The 22026-nt window shown below is 38.0% G+C and overlaps 1 protein-coding gene across 1 annotated transcript in view; it reads left to right on the forward strand.

Moving 5' to 3' along the window:
* The first annotated feature begins 11702 nt into the window (after positions 1-11702).
* Positions 11703-22026, forward strand: part of SPTLC3 (serine palmitoyltransferase long chain base subunit 3) — a 149859-nt gene continuing 139535 nt past the window's right edge. The window contains exon 1 of the mRNA XM_033095399.1: positions 11703-12057. Within this exon, the coding sequence (XP_032951290.1) occupies positions 11941-12057 (117 nt within the window). The 5' untranslated portion in view covers positions 11703-11940. The remainder of the gene's footprint in view (positions 12058-22026) is intronic.

Raw genomic sequence — 22026 nt, forward strand, 5'->3', positions numbered from 1 at the left:
CACACCTTCCTAGCTGTTAAAGTACTCTATTCTCATTGAACCAGGAGAGAGAACAGAATACAAACAACCTTCTCTTGACTTTTGTGTTCCAAAAGTGAAGACCTTACGGAAACAAAAAAGACTCACATAAGTGACATCCATAGGTTTGAGGAGAAAGGGATGTTCTCTGAGAGTAAAAGAGGATGCTTCCAGGTCCAGAAGAAGGCCATCAGAAGGGAAGGCACAGGTGTGTGGCAGTAAGAGACACTTGCCCTTTAGAGAAGGGAAGCCCCTTGAGAGAGAACAGCTGCAGAGAGAGTCTGAACGGATGGGGTGATAGGCAGAATTGTAGGGATCCCTGAATCCTAGGCTGTCAGGGAAGGAGCAGATGATTCCCTTGTTTTCCCACATGAAACAGGGAAAGCAGAGAGAAATATGCTAGATTAGAAAAAAGCAGGGGGCATAATGATAAGATATTCAATAGCGTATGTTAGTGACCAAAGACATTGACATTCTCCCAGCCTGTTGTCCCCATAACAACATGATTTCATGAAAGTTCACCCTAACTAGAAAACTGGACTGAGTTTATCTCAACCACCTGACAGAACGGGGTTGGAGTGTTTCTTCAAAATTACGTTCTAAGAAAAAGTGGGGTATTTCACAGCTGAGTTGTGGGGTGTGATTTATGAATGCTATATTTATTATATGCTTAGAGAGATTCAGCCCTCAGCAGACCCAATGCTAGGATCCACAATACTAAACCACTTATTGTTAATGTCATGAAGGCCCAATCACCAGCCCATTGAAAGCTTAGAAAATTTCTCGATGACGTCATCAAAATGGTGGCATGAGGTAAGCCTCTGGAAATCTCCCCTGGAATTTACAACAAATCGAACAACTATAACTCCACAAAGGACTCCCAGCACAGCAGACAGGCAAGACGAAGAGGCTCACTACTGAATTCACCTAAAGGTGGGCAAATTGTGCGAGCAGGGGAGGAGGGAAGGGAGAAGTACAGAGATGGAGACGCACGGGCACAGGAGGCAGACCTAGCTTGGCGCTCCGAGTTCGCTGCATCCCGGAACTACCGCAGCTGCAGTAGATGGAAGAACTCGGACTGCTAGGGCTCTGCTTATGACCCACAGGGCGGAGGGGACAGCATATAACACAACTGAACCCAACGCTTACGGCAGACACCTCAGAGCAAAGACAGGGGAGAAGGCTGAAAACTGGTTTAGGTCCTCACTGCTGAGCAGAGAATAGAAGCCTTAGACTCTGAGACTAGCTGCCCCCTTCCTACCCTCCCAGAGCTCACACACACCCCACCTGCCAGTGCTAGAAGCGGAACAGTAGCAATGTCAGATCAAAAGAACAGAATATTAGCAGTTGTGAGAACTGTGGTCCGCAGACACAGATACGCAGCCCAACTAGTTCTGGCAAAGAGGAGGGAGCTGTGGTGGTGGTCACTGCCATGGCTCTGGGCCACCTCTCACAACCCACCCCGCTCCTGTCCCCACCTATCTGGGTGGATCCCTGCAGGAGTAAACAGAACTGCTGAAACACACGGCCTCTGAATCTGGTGTAGCAAGAGCGTTGGAACTTCAAAAGCTCTCCGCATCCACACATGGACACTGCACCCTATGACATAGGCGAACTGTTAACAGAGGAGAAGCTCGCCTTCCAGGGAATCCACCCACTGTGTGAGAAGCTAGAATAGTGCAGAGAAAACATAACACTACCGTGTGAGAGAGAGAAAAAAGCTGCAGTCCAAGAGAAAATAAAACTTTCTACCAACACTACTGGGACACAAAAGAAAGACATCTTCCTATCAACCTGTTGCAGAACCCACTCCTGTAGATGTCTAGGAAGAGAAACAATAAATCATTAACTGCCATGAATAACCAAGGCAACAAGACACCTCAGAAAGAAAATGAAAAGTCTCCAGAAAATGAATTTAAAGATATGGGAATAGATGACTTAATGATAGAGAATTCAAGATTGCAGTTCTGAAAAAACTCAAAGAGATGCAAGAAAACACAGAAAGGCACTTTAATGAACTCAGAAACACAATCAAAGAACAACATGAGCATTTTACGAAAGAGATTGAAATTTTAAAAAAGAACCAAATAGAATGTCTGGAGATTAAGAACTCAATGGAAGAAATTAAGAACAAAATAACCAGGTTAGGTAGTAGAGTTGACCAGATGGAGGAAAGAATCAGTGACATCGAAGATAGAAACCTGGAAATTACACAGATGGAAGAAGAAAGAGACTTGAGACTTAAAAGAAATGAAAGAACTCTACAAGAACTTTCTGACTCCATCAGAAAGAGCAATATAAGAATAATGGGCATACCAGAAGGAAAAGAAAGACAGAAGGGAACAGAGAATATATTCAAACAAATTGTTGATGAGAACTTCCCAAACTTGTGGACAAAACTGGATCCTCGAATCCAAGAAGCAAATAGAACACCTAATTACCTCAATCCCAACAGGCCTTCTCCAAGGCAAATTGTATTGAAGCTGTCAAAAATGAACGACAAAGAAAGAATCCTCAAGGCAGCCAGGGAAAAGAAGATGGTAACCTACAAAGGAAAGCCCATTAGATTATCATCAGATTTTTCAGCAGAAATTCTACAAGCCAGGAGGGAGTGGAACCAAATATTCAAACTATTGAAAGAGAGAAATTATGAGCCAAGAATAATATATCCAGCAAAGATATCCTTTAGATATGAAGGAGGAATAAAGACCTTTCCAGACATACAGGAGATGAGGAAATTTCTAATACATGACCTGCACTACAAGAAATATAAAAGGAGGCTATTTGACCACGATCAACAGGGACAATTTGTGGTAACCAAAACATAAAAAGGGGGAGAGTAAAGGCCTGAACCGGAACATGGGAATGGAGAAAGTAAGCGTGCTGAAGAAAATGGAATACTCTAAATATCAAACTTTCTTTTACATAAACTTGAGGATAATCACTCAAAAAAAAATTCAGAACTGAAATATATACTGTAATAAAAGAAGAAACAGAGGGAAACATCATAGACTACCAACACACAGAAATAATAGACAAGAACAAAAAGGCAAAGAAACAATGGAGACACAGCCTTAACAAAAAAACTAAAGATAGAATGACAGGAAATCCTCACATATCAATAATCACCCTAAATGTAAATGGACTTAACTCACCAATAAAAAGGCACAGAGCAGCAAATTGGATCAAAAAAACTAAACCTAGCCAAGAGACACATATCAGCTACAAGGACAAGCATAGACTCAAAGTGAAAGGGTGTAAATTGACACTCCAAGTAAATGGTACCCAGAGAAAAATCAGGTGTAGCCATAATGATATCAGATGAAACAGACTTCAGGGTGAAAACGATAACAAGAGACAAAGATGGACATTTCATAATGGTAAAGGGGACTATACAACAGGAAGACATAATAGTCATCAATATTTATGCCCCCAATCAGGGAGCACTGAAATATACCAAGAAACTACTAACAGAACTAAAGGGAGAAATTGACCAAAACACAATTATACTAAATACATCATTGACAGCTATGGATAGATTATCCAAACAGAAAATAAATAACGAAATAGCAACCCTAAATGACACATTAGATGAAATGGACATAATTGACATATATAGAGCACTTCATCCTAGAACATCAGACTATACATTCTTTTCTAGTGTACATGGAACATTCTCAAGGATAGACCATATATTGGGACATAAAATCAGCCCCAGCAAATTTAAGAAGATTGAAATCATACCAAGCATATTCTCTGATCACAAGGCTTTGAAATTGGATATCAACTGCAAAAAGAAAGCAGGAAAAAAACACAAATACATGGAGATTAAACAACCTTCTTTTAAAGAATGACTGGGTCAAAGAAGAAATTAGAGGACAGATCAAAAGATACATAGAAACAAATGACAATGAAAATACATCCTACCAAAACTTTTGGGATGCAGCGAAAGCAGTTTTAAGAGGGAAATTTATATCATTACAGGCCTATCTCAAGAAATAAGAAAAATCCCAAATACATAACCTCACGTTACACCTTAAAGAACTAGAAAAAGAACAAATAAAACTCAAGTTCATCAGAAGAAAGGAAATAAAACTCAGAGCAGAACTAAATGAAATAGAGAACAAAAGAAAAATAGAAAAAATTAATATGACAAAGAGCTGGTTCTTTGAAAAGATTAACAAAATTGACAAACCCTTGGCTAGACACACTAAGGTAAAAAGAGAGAAGAAGCTAATAAACAAAATCAGAAATGAAAAAGGGGAAGTTATAACGGATGCCATAGAAATACAAAGCATCATGCAAGAATACTATGAAGGACTATATGCCACCAAATTCAATAACCTAGAAGAAATGGACAAGTTCTTAGAAGCATATAGCCTTCTTAGGCTGAACCATGAAGAACTGGAAAATCTAAACAGACTGATCACCAGTAACGAAATTGAATCAGTCATCCAAAACCTTCCCAAAAGCAGAAGTCTGAGACCAGATGGCTTCACTAGTGAATTCTACCAAAACTTCAAAGAGGATCTACTACCAAACCTGCTCAAACTATTCCAAAAAATTGAAGAAGAGACAGTACTCCCTAACTCATTTTATGAGGCCACCATTATCCTGATGCCAAAACCTGGTAAGGACAACACACAAAAAAGAAAACTGTAGACCAATATCTCTGATGAATACAGATACAAAAATCCTAAACAAAATTCTAGAAAATCAAATGCAACAATACATTAAAAAGATTATTCATCATGACCAAGTGGGGTTCATCCCAGGGGTACAAGGATGGTTCAACATCCGCAAATCCATCAATGTGATACATCACATAAACAAAATAAAGGACAAAAATCATATGATTATATCAATTGATGCAGAAAAAGCATTTGACAAGATACAACATCCATTTATGATTAAAACACTTAATAAAATAGATATAGAAGGAAAATACCTTAACATAATAAAGGCCATATATGACAAGCCCTCAGCTAATCTCATAATTAATGGTGAAAAACTGAAGCCCTTTGCTCTACGTTCAGGAACACAACAGGGCTGTCCCCTATCACCTCTGCTTTTCAACATAGTGTTGGAAGTCCTGCCAGAGCAATCAGGCAAGAGAAAGAAATAAAAGGCATCCAAATTGGGAATGAAGAAGTTAAATTATCACTCTTTGCAAATGACACGATGCTATATATAGAAAACCCTAAAGACTCCACCAAAAAGCTATTAGAAACAATCAACGAATACAGTAAAGTTGCTGGCTACAAAATCAACGTACAAAAGTCCATTTCATTCCTATATACTAACAATGAAATCTCAGAAAAAGAAATTCAAAAAACAATTTCTTTTGCAATTGCAGCAAGAAGAATAAAATACCTAGGAATAAACTTAACCAAAGATGTGAAAGACCTATATGCTGAAAACTATAAGACATTTTTGAAAGAAATTGAAGAAGACACAAAGACAGATAATTTTTGACAAAGAAGCAGAACATACAATGGAAAAAAGACAGCCTCTTCAATAAATGGTCCTGGCAGAATTGGAAAGCCACGTGCAAAACAATGAAACTGGACTACTATCTGTCACCATGTACCAAAATTAATTCAAAATGGATCAAAGACTTAAGCATAAAACTTGAAACAATAAACTGCATAGAAAAAAACATAGGTACTAAACTTATGGACCTTGGGTTCAAAGAGCATTTCATGAATTTGACTCCAAAGGCTAGGGAAGTAAAAGCTAAAATAAATGAATGGGACTATATGAAACTTAAAAGCTTCTGCACAGCAAAAGAAACCATCGACAAAATAAAGAGGCAACCAACTGAATGGGAGAAGATTTTTGCAAACAGTGCCTCCAATAAGGGGCTAATATCCAAAATATACAAGGAACTCTTGCAACTCAACAACAAAAAAACAAACAACCCAATTTAAAATGGGCAGAGGACCTGAAGAGACATTTCTCCAAAGAGGACATACAAATGGCAAATAGACATATGAAAAAATGCTCAACATCACTAGTCATCAGAGAAATGCAAATAAAAACCACAATAAGATATCACCTCACACCAGTTAGAATGTCTATCATCAACAAGACAAATAGTAACAAGTGTTGGAGAGGCTGTGGAGAAAAAGGAAACCTCATACACAGTTGGTGGGAATGCAGACTGGTGCAGCTGTTATGGAAGGCAGTGTGGATGTTCCTCAAAAAATGACGAATAGAATTACCATATGACCCAGCAATCCCTCTCCTGGGTATCTACCCCCAAAATCTGAAAACATTTAAACATAAAGATAAGTGTGTTCCAATGTTCATTGCAACTTTATTTATGGTGCCAAGACATGGAAACAAGCAAAATGTCCTTCAATAGATGAATGGATAAAGAAGTTGTGGTATATATACACAATGGAATCCTATTTGGTGGTAAGAAAAGATGAAATAGGACCATTTGTGACAACATGGATGGATCTTGAGGTTATAATGCTAAGCGAAATAAGTCAGACAGAAAAAGCAGAGAACCATATGATTTCACTGATATGTGGTATATGAACCAAAAACACCAAAGGAACAAGACAAACAAATGAAAATAAAAACTCATAGACACAGACAATAGTTTAGTGGTTACCAGAGGGTAAGGGGGGTGGGGGGTGGTAGATGAGGGTAAAGGGGGATCAAATATATGGTGATGGAAGGAGAACTGACTCTGGGTGGTGAACACAAAATGTGATTTTTAGATGATGTAATACAGAATTGTACACCTCAAATCTATGTAACTTTACTAACAATTGTCACTCCGATAAATTTTAATTAAAAAAAAAAAGAAAATTTCTCCATCCCAAGGCACCAGAATCATCTCATGATTTACCTCCAGGGTCAAGTCATTCCAGGATGGATTTACTCTATATGTGTCTGGAACTAAGTAGGGTTTTAATTCATATCATGCCCAGCAGGGTTATAAAATGACCCAGTCACACTTAGCAGTCCAAAAGAACTGCCTAGCAAAGTAAGAGACAGGCTACACCAATGTATCAGTACCTCAGCCTCACCTAAAGAATATACCTGTTCCTTAGAGTTGGGTGATTGTATTTTCAATCCTGGCAATACTGAAGTTAATAGGGAGATGATAAAGAAAATCAATCCCATAGTAGTAATATTTGCTTATTAAGTTTAGGAATAATCTATGTGTGCAAATGAACTGTAAAATCTATATAATATTAATGATACTTTCACATAGCAGTCTTGTAATTTAAGTTAAAATATGTAAGAGTATTAACTAGTTTATAGACAGTATTGAGATATTAAGAAGAATTTGATTTACCATATATTATATGGGTTGATTTTGTGCTTGGCAAAATTTTGCTTATTAAGGCTACAAATTTCCTTAGTGTCCATTTCAAGTACTTAAAAGGAAAGAAAATATATCCAAGTGTTTTTATGTTTTAAATTTTAAAGATGTTTAATTAGCTAAGTTTTAAATGTTTTAAGACAAAACATTAACCAAGTCCATAAATGGCGATGTTTTCTATAAGGAAAATTTAGCCTATTCATCTTATGTTAATCAAATATCAATCAATTAACAATCACAAAAGTAATTGTTCTTCTTTCATACAGAAGTTACAACAAGATTTACAGATGGAACTTAACTAGGGTGTCAATTTTGTAATTTAATGTGCCAAATATTAATTTAAAACCCACCTAAGTAAATTATCATTGCTTTGTACAAATACCCTCCCCCCTCCAAAAAAAAAAAAAGAAAGTCAGTTTGACAGAAATAAAAATATTTTTGGATTAACAAAATCAGGTACCTTGACTACGAAATATAGGGGCTTCAAGAAGTTCAACCCCAAGCATCTGAAACAGCAAGGTAATAATAGTGGCTCTTGAATACTTCTTAGAAGTCCCTGGCTCTGTATTTTGAAAATCTGAATCCTGAACTTTTTTTTTTTTAATAGATGTTCAGTTTTGTAGGCAAAGAGTTATGATGTCCGCAGGGAGGGTGAAACTCTGTGTTTTGCTCAAGGGCATTCTGAAGGTAATTGCTACTACAAAGACTTGCAGAGACACTACTCCCTGGAAGATTATATCATGAAGAAAAGCAGAAATATTCCACTGTTGCTGGCCTTGAGGTAGTAGTCATCAATAATGTGTTTTGTTGGGGTTTTTTTCTAACTTAAAATAGCATTGCTGTACTTTTAACCCATGTTTAGAAAGAAAGAAAAAACCTATCTGACATCAAAAATATAAGTATCTGGCCTCCTGTTGATAAGAAAGTCTTTTGAACTGAATTATTTTTACACTGAGAATTTTCCAGACTGAATTTTTTAGAAAATTTAACTATTTCCCTGTAGAAGTATCCCAGACTATAAAATCCAAGTAGATTTTAAGATGTTATTAGATCTTTGCTTGTATTTAATAGATGACAGGATTTTAATGGATCAGAAATACAAAATAAAATATTTTTACTTATTATTTGGCTAATTCAAAGAAATTTCCCAAATCATAACAGTTTCTGTTATTTTTCTTCTTGATTGATATTCTCAAGACAACAGCGGAAGGAGAGATATCATGGTATTAGGGAAAGAGGACTTGCTCTGGACTCAAATTCTAGAGTTTATGACCAACTCCTGGCATATATTCTTGTGGCTTTGGAAAAGTCACTTAACTTGTTGGAACTTTAGTTTTTGCATCATCATTACTCTCCATTACGTAAGTAAAGATTGATTCACTGAATAGATTTATAGACACTGTACAATTCTGACAATGTATTTTGCTCATTTCCTCCCTTTTTTGTCAATTTTCTGTTTCCAAATGGTTCCCGGAGCTTTTTCACAATATGTTACCAAGCTCTGAACTTCCCTTTCTTATTTATCCCTAGAAGCTGACATCTGGCAAAAGTGTCCCTTCAGGGACTACCACAAGGCCATTGTTAACTAATTTGGTCTTTGTCCTTAATACAATAATAAACAGGTTTATGTTTACCTTCAATAATGAGAGATCTTGAGTAGAAGATATGCAGGTGCTATTAACGCTCAGTTTTCTGTGAAGGTGAAGACTGCCTGAGTCTTGTTCACTGTTGTATTGAAGGACTTAGCAAATAACCTAGGACATAATAGTTATTCAAATATTTGTTGGATTTACTGGTTGATCTGAAATACATTTAGTTATTCCTAGACAACAAATCATACTCAATTGCAGTCTGTTTTAATGTTGATCGATGTCGTAGACATTTTGGGTTACTATAACAAAATACCATAAACTGAATAGCTCATAAACAACAGAAATGTGTTCCTCATAGTTCTGAAGGCTGAGAAGTCCAAGAGCAAGGAATGGAAAGATTTAGTGTTTGGTGAAGACCCACTTCCTAGACTGGTGTCTTTTTGCTATAACCTCACTTGGCTGAAGGGACAAGGGAGCCTCCTGGGCCTCTATTATAAAGCACTAATCCCTTCATGAGGGCTCTACCTTCCTGACCTAATTACATCCCAACAGCCCCACCTCCTAATACCATCACCTTAAGAGTTAGGGTTTCAACATATGAATTTTGGGTGACACAAACTGTCAGACTATAAGAGATCAATATCCTTACACTCAGAGCTACCACTCACTCAAATTGACCTCCACACTTATTTTCACTGGAGATGATATAAAACAAGGAGCCACCATTGATTATGCATATCCATAGTATCTAATGCTGAATGGTTGTTGTGTTAAGAAGATTTTGTGCACACAGCAGTTTACATATTCCAATATGGCAAGTAAAGGAGAAAAGTTTCAAGAGTGAGAACATGTGGTAGATATTTCCTGAAGGTCTATGTGTAGTCGTTTCACCTTGGCTATTGGGATTAGGAAAAAAAAAAGTGAAGGAAATTTCAACTGCTTTTTGAGATTTTTTTCTATATATGGTTGTGTCCCCTTGTAAAAAGAAAATAAAGAAAAACAGGAAGAAAACGAGGAGGGGGGAAGATTGGAGAATAGGGAAAGGGGGAATTCAACAGAAGAACTGGAAGAAGGAAGAAGAGAATAAAAGAAGGAGAGATAAAAATATCTAATGTTCAGAATTTAGTTTTATCTCAAAATTCTCATTTGAAAAATAACTTTCTACAGGTCATTAGAGGTCAGTCAACATAACAATGTCTTCAACTTGTCTTTCCAAGTAAGCTGAGGTAGTCAGGCCAACCAACAGTTACCAGGGTTCCCACCTACCTTTCCATCTCTCTTTTGTATAAGTCTAGAAGGAAATAAGCCAACAACACTGGTTTAGCTCCCATCCCAGTTAGAAGTCACAGAAGAGAGAGACCAGTGAAAAAAATCTAGTTCTGCTCTGATGACAATGGTTGGAAGAGATGCAATAAAATTCTGAGATTGAGACACAAAAGGGTGGGCATACTTGGCATTAACTCCATCCTGTTATTTAACCCAAGACCTTATTCCTTCAGTTCTCCCCGGGATGGGAAAAATGGGAACCCTCACATGTAAATCAAGGTTAGGAGAAGCATTACGATCACTTCCTCTGTAAGCCACCTCTTGCTGGAGGGGACACAAACCCTGTACAAACCCAAGAACCAGGAAATGAGGCTTTGAAAACAGGAGCCATTCCTGTCTTTTTGTTTTTGTTTTTGCTTTGTTTGTTTTTTTCCATTGACCCATTAAATGGTTTTCTTTTCTAAGTGCCTGATGTTAAAGAAGTCTTAGTTCAGGAGAACCATGAGGGTGGGCTTGGGAGAACTCAACAGGCTGTAAGTGATTATCCAATAATACGTATCAGCTCAATGCCATTTGATGGTGACAGGAGAAGATAAGCCTTTGGTGACTGGTGCACTGAGAGAATCAGAGTTAATAAGTAAACCAGAGCTGCTCGAGACTGAGACACTGCAGTCACCGTCTGATTCACAGTACCTGTGTCAGTAACAAAGCCAAGCCATGGTTTTATTTTCCTACCACCCCATCATACATTAGCTCAAAAAATGTGTCTTATTTCATTTTACAGGCAGAGAAACTGAGGCGTAAAAAAGAGAAAATAGCTTCTCAAAGATCATGCGACAGGTAATGCAGCCATGATGAGAAATCAAATATTCTGTCCCCCAGACTTCTGCCTTACAGCAATTCTTCATGAGTTGGTACCTCTCATTATATCACTGGCTTTAACATTAGGTCAAACATTAGGTGGGTTCTAAATACTTTTTTTGCCATTTTTGTATTATGGTAAAATCCACCTCACATAAAATTTCTATTTTAACCATTTTTAAGTGTACAGCTCAATGGCATTGAGTACATTCGCAGTGTTGTGCAACCATCGCCACCATCTAAGTGCCAAAACTTTTTCCGTCTTCTCCAACAGAAACTCATTAAATGGTAACTTCCCATTCTATCTTTCCTCTAGTTCCTGGCAACCACTCCTGAATGTTATTTTACAGCAAAGGGAAATGTTGACTTGGAGTTTCATTTACACCTAAAAAATGTAATTAGCTGCAGGAGGGACGGGGTGGGAGATATGTAAATTTGCAACTGTACCTCAGCAGAAGGTTCCATGTGAGTGGTGTGTGTGTGTGTGTGTGTGTGTCTTTAAAAGATTTTCCTCCTCCCAGCCCGCCCCCTCAGAGTTTGCCACTGGGTTTTGCAGTCTCCTGATTTCCTCAGTCCACAAGAGGAGCCAGCATGGGCAATCTCCTTTATAGTTTCAGGAACTAGTTTGTTGCCGTGGAAGCCACTTTCTGAGTTGAGGAGTAGAAAGGTAACTGTTTGTTTTTAGTTTCAAAGATCTGCTCAAAAGATAGACTATTGCTCTTCTTCTGGAAAAGCCTGATTGGTAGGATTCCTCCACGGTCTCAGCCCAAAGTGCTTTCTCCCATCCCCTCACCAACTTCAAAACTGACGCTTGCCAAGAACCGCTGGAGGAAAACCTGCTGGGTTCCATCATTTCACACAATGGTTAATTCTGGAGGTGGTACTGTTTGCAATGGGGATCTTCACAATCACAAAAAACAGCGTGTCGGCTTGCAAAGTGGAAACTGCACAAGGAATGGGATAGTGAAAGAAGCCCAGGTAAGAGGCAATCCCTCCCTGACTCTGAATGACCAGAACATTTCAATATTTCTTTGTAAAGCTCTTTGAAGCTGTCTTCACTGAAAATCCTTTTTTATGACGTGTTATGTGTTTTGACTCTTCCCTTCAGCTAATTTCAAATGCTTGGCTACCAAAGAGTTTAGCTGTGGGTTAAGGAGACAATTTCTTCTCTGTACAAGGGAGGACACACATTGGGTTTGTGTAAACCCTGAAAACACAAACATAGCTACGAGACTTTGTTTACTCTCAAGTATTCGGGGGCAGACTTGTGAAGGCTCAAACTTTTCAGCTAAATTTTAGTCCATCAAAAAATCATAATAGGCTACATTCATCACGTTTCATAAAAAAAAAAAAAGAGAGAAAGTGAAAGTAAATCTAAAATTGCTGAGATTTTGTGGTACGGATAGCATTTTTCTCCAGTGCGTGAGAAATGCCTCTCTGGGTGAAAGGTGAATTCTTTTTGGTGTTTAGTGGAGCATTGTCATAGCTTGCAGCTTGATTTTGGTCCCAAGTCTTTCTTTGAAACTTGACATCACAACATTCCTTTTGAAGACACTTCAGAAAGTGTGGCTTATTGTTAAAACCCTGCACACAGGAACCAAACAGACTTTGAATTGTTTTCCCATTTGATACTTTTTTTTTTTTTTTGGCTCCTGCTGTAACAGAATGTTTGAAGGGAATGTACTGAGGAGGAGAGGAACTCAAGAAATGTTGTCAGCTTATCCAAAGAGGGCGGTGGGCTCTGTGAGGTACTTGTAAAAAGGCAGCTCCCCATTTCCCATGAGATACCCTACCTGTCGGCAATGAGTAGTCAGGATGAGCTCACCTGCTTCAGAAGCACGTCAGCATAGCAAAACAGGTGGTTCCACTGTTGGGAAATGAAAAAAGTTGGGAAGAGTATCTATGTAGTCCTCCATCACTCATCCGTCCCTGGAAGACCAGCATCCGCCCAGGGAACAGCTTGTTCTAAGATCACAGAACAGGTTGGGCTGGCTAGCGGCCAGTCCACCACTCAGTGCATTAAATTTGTGAGTACAGTTGGAAGAAGTGAGGGGCAGGGTGGGGAAGAGTCTGGACCCTGGGTTGTGTGTGAATAGGCTGTGGTCCCCTCTTAACAGAAGGCATTACCTCAGTCTTAGAAGTGTCTACCTGAAATCTGAGGCTTGACCTCTCCCAGCTGAATATCTGAAACCTAGTGCAATGTAAAGAGAAAACACTCAACTCCTCCTATTAGCATGAGGGCAATCATAATAATACGCACCATCTATTTGTCACTGTGTCAATTCAGACTACAATCACTCAAGATGCTCTTTATCCCTGAAATGCCTAGGACACTAGCCACTCACCTACTTGCCCTCTGGACCATTCTGACCCTGAGGGCTCTCACTTGGGCAGAGACACTCTTAAAGCTATTCTTCTCTCTTTACCTTGGTTTTATAGCCACCTTCTAGTGTCTGAGGTTAGAAACTTACCTAGATGTTTACAGCTATTCCTAAATAAGGACAAAAGCCAGGATCTTAAAGGGTCATTACTAAGTGCTCCTACAAGACTGTAAGTAGCCTGGGACACTGAGGCTTCCCTGAGAGCAGCAGGTATTATCAAAGCTGCTGTTACCTTTTCCGACAGCTCTTTCTGAAGGACCATCCAGCACGTGTTGGGCTCAGATATATTTAGGTGTTACTAAGTTGGAATTGGCAACTACTGAGAGACTTGATTATTGCTTTAAAAATATTTTCCAGAAAGAATAAACCCTGCTGAGATCTTGGTGTAGCAGAGCAGACAAGGACCTGACTTCCCCTCCATGATGTGGGTGAAGTTGTCTTCACTATCACGATCCTCAGTTACTAGTTTTAATCCATTTTGCCTTGGGGTCCTTTAACAAACTGGGTCTTGACCAAAAACCTTGATAGTTGACAAGCTCTCCATAAAGGCTGACAGATGTGCTGGGCCAGCTGTCTTCCAAACACGTTCTGCCGGGCCTAGGGTCCTATGAAGCAGCATCTAGAGTCCTACTAGCACCTCTGAAGATCCCGTGACCCTTTATCTTCCAGCTTATTTGCAACCACTCAGCAACACATTTGTTTTTCATATATATTTGGGGTTCCTGTAAGATTCTGTTAACATGGAGTTCTCTGACATAAGAAAATAAGTAAATAAATAAATAAAACTGAAAATCACTGTTAGGCAATCTGTCAAGAGCCCTCCTTTCCTTTGTTCCAATGTAGCCTGGTTTCAACACTCTAGCCCTGGAGTCCAGGCTTACTTCCCCAACCTCAGGACTGGCAAGAGATCCAGATTCTTTCTATTTTGGAAACCTTCTAGTGTTCCTTTATGGAACTTTTTTGGAACTTGACTGTAGCGCCTGGGTTTTTGTTTTGTTTTGTTTTGTTGTTGTTGTTTTTCTCTTTGAACCTCATACGACCTGAGGATGCACTGATAATTGGTTTTCACCACTGACTAAGTCCATTTCTTTGTTCACTTCTAATATGTCATCCTGCCTCTTGTTCCTGACAGATGGAACCTCAGTCAGTAACAGAACACTATTGTTCTAGAGGATTTGTTCTTCTCCTCATGAGCATATCCACATGACAGAAGAGCCCTTAGCATCTTAATCCAAACTTGATATTCTTATCATTTCCAATTCATTAACTTAATCCCCATAAAATTAATTTGGAATGATCATTTTCCTAATTGCGCTTTACCCTCACTCATTACTTCTGACCTGGCCATATATTTTGATTAGGAAAACCTGAAGCTATGAAGGTAGTCCTTGTGTTTTCAGTGCTCTTAATACTGTATTTCCCCAGAGATATCTTTTTATGGGATGGAGCCTGCATTTTCTACTTTTAAATTGATCCTATTGGATGAAGGGAAACTGTTGAACATTTCTTTAAACATTCCTTTCCTAGAAAATAAAAATGTACTGGGCGTAGAATTTTTCTGTTCAGTGAGTTCTTGATTCTGAATGTTGCAACATTACAAAGTTTCATTTACGAGTCTGACAATTAAATTCACAAACTTGTTGCATGATGTTGCTAATCTTTGTTGATATCAGAGGGATTATTCATTGTGAATTTGTACCAACTGGACAAACAGTTAACCATGTTTACTATTTAAAAGGGCTCAAAAGGCTGCATGAAAAAGTTAGACGACCTGAACTTTTCACCAACAATTCATGGCTCTTGTGTCACAACAATGCACCAGCTCACACGGCACTGTCTGTGGTGGAGGTTTTTAGCCAGTAAACAAATAACTGTATTGGAACACCCTCCCTACTCACCTGATCTGGCTCCCAGTGACTTATTTCTTTATGTGAAGATAAAGGAAATATTGAAAGGAAGACATTTTGATGACAGTCAGGACATCAAGGTAATACAACAACAGCTCTGATGGCCATTCCAGAAAAAGAGTTCCAAAATTGCTTTGGAGGGTGGACCAGGCACTGGCCTCAGTGCATAGCTTCCCCAGGGGAGTACTTCGAAGGTGACCATAGTGATATTCAGGAAGGAGGTATGTAGCACTTTTTCTAGAATGCGTTCGTGAACTTAATTGTCTGACCTCATAGTGAGTCCTAAGAGGTAGTTTTTCATTCTATTGTTCATTCATTCATGCACCAATATTTTTAAAAATCTCTTATCCTTGGGATATATAAAGATATATTTAAAAGTTTGTAATTTAGCCCCTAGAAGAAAGCTTATGTTAAAACTAAACAATAAATTAAAGTTAGATGATGTTCAAGGACAAGAGCTGAGTTATCACAAGCCAGATATAATTTGAGGACAAATGGGTGGTCCAAATATTAAATAAGTTCAGAGAGGAGAAAAAAAAAAAGCATATCAATATTGCACTCCATACCAGGACCAAACTAAGCACATTATGTAGCAGTCTCCTATATCCTCATTACAGCCCGCTGAAGTGGTAGCATTGTGCCCATTTTATAGATGAGGAAACAAGATATTAAGGAATTTGAGCAGAACCACAAGTGGCATAGCCAGGATTTGAACCCAAATACATGTTGCTCCAAATCCAGTTCCTTTTCCACCACCTTCTAAGACACCACAGGTTGGGGTGGTCATTGATGGCTTTACAGAACAGGTCCAACTCAAACTGAATCTTAATATATTTGAAATGACAGAACAAATGGGGAACTTATTTCTGGGAGTAAAATGAGGAAAAGAAAGGACAGGAGCTCCAGATGTGTCTGTAGGAATTGCTAGGTGAAGAGCTTGGGAAGCACAGGTCATGAAGCATTCCAGGAATGAGGGGGAAAAGTGCAAATTCTGGGAGGCATGACAGACTGCAGGGCATTTGAGAAATTTCTCTTGATTCAGTGAGACTTCAGCTTAGAGAGGGAGAGGTAAGGCCGTGGCTGAGATGATGCTTGGGAGATGCTAGACGAAGAGGCAACACTAAAACAAGTTATCATGTAAATCCTTTCTACTTTATAACCATTTAAGCTAATCTTCCTGTTCTCCACAAATTTCTGTATCTCTGAAATGTCCTGGTACATCTGCTTTTCTGTTATGGCATAAACATCTTCTAGAATGAGACCCATAAGTGGTAGTTTAATTGCATCCAGTGGCAACTGCTTAAGAGGCCCTTGTAAACATTAGTGTCTGTGGGGCTCATCTAGGTTGCACACTGATTGAAATAGAGGTCAATAATCTCACCAATTATTGACCCTTTGTAATTATTCTAAATTTTCATCCCACCGTCAACTTTCTCTATCATTGTCTAGTATCTTTTGTTTTTTTGGTTACCATTTCCTTACAAATAAAACCTCCAATGTGACAAGGTTTCTCTGTGATCTCCCATTTTTGCATGGTTTCATAATTGTAAAGCTCTCCTATGTAACAGCTTCTGCAGCTACTAAGATAAAAATATTCTGCCTTCATTTATAAGTAGCTCACAAGTGTGAAAGACAGAACAGTAAACAAGTGCTTATCGTATTTAATAACAAGTTGTATAATAGATGCTGTAGTTATCTATCGCTGTGTAACAACCACCTAAAAACTCAATAGCTTAAAACAATGATTGTACTGTTCATGATTTCTATAGGCCAATAACTCAGGTAGGGCTTGGTAGAGATGGCTTGTCTGTGCTCCACATGGTGTTTGATGTGTGTCCAAGATGGACCCACTCACATATATGAGACCTTGATGCTGGCTGCTGTCCAGGGCACCTTGTGTCTCCTTCACAAGGACACCCTCTCCATGTGGTATCTCATTATGTGCAGAGTAGCTTAAGCTTCTTTACATGCAGGCTGGCTTCCAAGAGAGTGAAAATGGAAACTGCAAGTCCTCTTAAGACTTAGGCTCACTTCTGCCACATTCTGTCATCAAAGCCAGTCACAAGGCCAGCCCAGATGCAAAGGTAGGAGAAATAGACTCTGCTTCTTAATAGGAAGAGCTGCAAAGTCACATTATAAGAAGTTTTGAGGGATTGGAGGGATTATTGTGATCATCTTTGGGAACAGTCCATCACAACAGAGATGTATGGACCATGCTTGAGAGCACAGAGGAGGGGGCATCTGACCTAGGCTAATAAGGCAAAAACAGTCACCGTAGACAGAATGACATTTGACCCCAGTCTTAAAAGCAGAGTAGTCAGGCACACAATTATGGAAAGACATTCTAACAGAGGGAAATGCTCTTAGAAAGATACAAAACACCATAATATGACCTGTTTTGGGCATTGAAGATTGAGTTAATGAGACTATGTTTAGGATGCTTAATGGAGAGAAATAAGCAATGAGGCTGTAAAAGCAGGTGGGATAACATTCTAAAAGGCCTTTGCTTATTTTACATTCCCCAAGAAACAGACCCAGAGATAAGGATTTGAGTGTAAGAAATTTGTTTGAGAGGTGAACCCAGGACGTAGGGAAATAGTGAAGTGAGACACAGAGGGAAGGAAGCCAATATATTCATGGATTAGTCCACTGTGGGCAACTGGGACTTAGACTTTTGTGATCTGTGGATGATGGTATAGAATATGTGTCAAAGTTGTCTGAACTAAGGCACATCATTAGTTGAGGGACAATCCCAGGAACATTACCACATAGCACTTTTAGCCTGTCTGCATATGATCAGAGAAAGGCTTCAAATTGAGATACCGGTACTTTCAGTAAGAAATCATCAGGATGCAAGGGGATCTGGTTGTGACACCAAGAGTGTCTGCAATGGTATATGTTTATAAGTGACAGAAGTTTGGGAAGAGAAGCGGCATGATTAGATGTCGTTTTCTCAGTCTATGTGGGTTTTATCTCTGGTGATTTTTAGAGCATGGCTTATGGATTAGCTCTGGCGTAATGGGATAATCATCATGGAAGACTGGTTTATGCCATTAAGCAACATAAACAGAGCCTGTGTCTGGCACTGAAGAAAGCATGAGGAGTATGTCAGGGTGTAAGATCATTGCCATGATTTGTTCCCTTTGCACTCAAACAAAGTGAAAAAACAGAGACCAAGAAGAAAAAATTAGCTGATTTTGTCTACATAAAAAATCTAAAACTCTGTGTGGCAAAAGACACCACAAAAAAATGATGACTAGAAATCAGTTAGAAAGTGTAATTGAAGTAAAAACCCTATTTACAATAACATCAGAAACATGAAGTATCTGGGAATAGATGTAAGAAGTAAAGTGAAAATGAACTTCAAGACTTAAAGTGCTACTGAGGGACATGAAAGAAACTGGAATAAGTGAAAAGGCATACAATACTCATCGATAGGAAGACTCAAGATGCATGTTAATTCTGCCAAAGTTAATCCATAAGTTCATGTGAGTCCAGTAAATAAAACAACATAATTTTTCTGAAGCAGACAAATGACTTTAAAATTAATGTGGGAAAATTAACAAGTAAGAACAAACAGAAAAAATATGAAAAAGAGTAACAATGAAGGGTGACTAGCACTGCCAACTAATAAACCATGTTACGCAGTACAATAATTAGAGTGGGTTTATATTAGCACATGAATAGACAGATAAATATTATATTTAATTGTTTAAATTAATCCATAAAAGTGCTCAAAAATATAAATTTTAAAATAATATTTGCATGGACAAAGTCTTTATAACTATGATATAATACCCAGGAGACATAAAAGAAGAGGTTAAAAATTTGACTACCTAAAAATCAAACATTTTTTGCTGCATGGCAAAACAAAACAAACAAAAATATCACCTTAAAATAGTCAAAAGGCAAAATACAGACCAGGAAATATTTGCAATTCACATCACAAAATGAAAATGTCTTAATACGTAAAAAAAAAAAAAAAAACTTTTCAAAACCAACACAGAAAATGCCCAAAACCAAAGTGAGAATATTAGGCAAAATATTGAAGGAAGTATAAATAGAAATACAAAAGGTAAAAAAAAAGGGGGGGGTGTGGGGGGGTAGAAAAAGAAGGGAAGAGAAGTGAGGAAAGGAAAGGAATAAGCTAGAATCAGTTTCCATGAGAACATGAAAGGAAAGTCTATTTTCTCAGGTTTTGTCTATAAAATACAAAATTAAGTTGAAACTTAGAATAATCTAGTCATTTGATCAGTTCAACAATAATAGTAAGGCTAATAAATAACATTTTTGGTAGCTGTTTCATGCTAGATCCTTTTATAAAATTTGCCTCATTTCATTCTCTTAACAGTACTGCCAAATGAATATTATTAGCCATGTCTGTATAAAATGAGGAAATTGAGGCTCTGAGAACATAAATAACTTCTTCAAGATCACCCAGCTAGAAGAAAACTGGAACATAAATTCTAGACCATCCACCTTAACCTAACTTCTCTTTTGGTACCAGAGCCCAATGGTATTATCTGAGTTCCCTTAAAATAGGCCTAGAAACTCTTATTTTAAGAACTGAAAATTTTAGTTGACTAAGATATCAATAGCATATAAGAAAGGGGCTTATGCTTTCATTGTGACCACAAATACTCAAATAAATCATGCTCCAACTCCTAATATATCTTGGCCTGTAGTTAAAAACTTTGAGAAGTAATCAACAAAATAATAATTATATATTGCATCATCCCTAACATATATTGCATTCTTTCTGAGTGATGGGCCTTCTAACTGCTTTACATTCATCTCACAACATTCCTACAAAGTAGATATTATTACTATTAGACCCATTTTAGAAATGAGGAAGCAAAGCTTTAGTAAGTTATCAAGGTCATCATCTCAGAAGCATCAAAACTAGCTTTGCCAGGTTTGCTCAATTCTAACACCCATGTTCTTATTTCTTAATCCATGCTGCCTCTCTAAACAGAAGATGTTAGTAGAAGTGAGATCCATAATGCCTACTTCCACAGAGAAGGGGCAAACTGAATTCAGCCTTAAAGGGCAGAGTCATTGTGAGTTAAAGGTATTGTGGGTTGTTTTGCTTGCTTGCTTTATTGTTTTTAAGGAAGATTTGAACTTCTTGTCACAAATGACACCAAACTGTCACATACCAGAGCCTTCAATGTGTAAATAGTGCATCAGAGATACACTGCTTCAGTGGACTGGCCTGCACCCGCTCTTCACTTTAAACAACTCTGAGTTAGAGAAAATCAACTCCATGTAACCCCAACATGTGGACTAATACTGAGCCCCAGATGAACTTCTAGAGATAATCTGCCTTTCAGAAGCTTTCTTCACAGGACATGGCCACCCTGAATAAACAGTTCACTTAGCACATGTCCTGGTAATAGTGATAGCTTAGACATGTGATGCAGTAGATGAAAGATAGTTAAAAATTATTGGGTATGTTTCCCAATGAGAGGTAAAATCTATTTTACCTTGAATCTGCGTTGGATCTAACAACTCACTTGGCCTATATAATGTGACAGAAGGCACAATTGGGACTTCTGAGATTAAAGATATAAAAAGCTTTATAGCTTAAACCCAGTCCTCTTAGAACACTCACTCTTAGAACCCAGCCACCATGCTTGAAGGAAGCCCAAATGTCCTGGAGAAGAAGCCCAAGTAGAGAGAAATCAAGTATCCTTCCTGTGCTCCTAGCTGAGATGCAGCATCAACTTATAAACGGTATGTCTTACAAGTGGATCCTGCAGCCCAGCGTCTATCTGCTCTAATTAACATTTCGTGAAGTATCGATGAGTTGTCCGTGCTTAGCCCTGCCCAAATTACATTCTTGAGCAAACAAATGATTGTTATTTTAAGTGTGGTGGTGGTTTGTTAAGCAGTAATAAATAAATGAACATGTGGATATTCTATTTCTTTAAAATATCTGGAAAAGTCATTCTGCAATCTCATCATACCCCTTTTCATTGTTGGCATTTACAGTTTGTTGTGGCCATCCATTTTCTCTCAATCTGTGGTAAAGATGCTTTCCCCTAAGCTGTACACTTTTATTTTGTTTTGTTTTGTGTTTTGGCATAAAGACTATATGGTTACAATGAGTGTCTGGATGGTACAGACAAATACAATGGACTCAAATATCACCAATACAAAGGCACAAACATTTGAATGCTGCCAAATCTGAGGTGCAATTTTTCAACCTTGAGGAGGCCTGTAATTGATTGTATGACCTATGAAGAAATAGCTGGCTCAGGAGAGAGTGTACTTAGGTGCAGATGTTTTCTTAATTAAGAGAAGTCATGGTTTTCAGTATATTTAATATCTGTTAATTATAAATTAATTTTATTTATTTGCTAAAGTTTCCTAGAATTTTTTTCTGTTTTGGAAACACTGTTAGAAGTGGATTGATGTTAACCTACATACTCAAAAAGAATCCACTACATTTATTTTGAAATACACTGAATCTAATATTTTTACTAAATATTGTCACTTTTGTCTTAGTTGGCCTGAACTAATATGGTTTTACTGGAATTCTAAAGTATAGGACCTATAAATCTTGTGAGAAGGAATTGTTGACGCCCTGTTAAAAACAAAGACGTTGGCCAGGTAATTCACAATTTAGATTAAACATTTGGAAATAAACCACTATA

This window comes from Rhinolophus ferrumequinum, chromosome 23 (genome assembly GCF_004115265.2).
Source record: "Rhinolophus ferrumequinum isolate MPI-CBG mRhiFer1 chromosome 23, mRhiFer1_v1.p, whole genome shotgun sequence".
NCBI classification, from domain to species: domain Eukaryota; kingdom Metazoa; phylum Chordata; class Mammalia; order Chiroptera; family Rhinolophidae; genus Rhinolophus; species Rhinolophus ferrumequinum.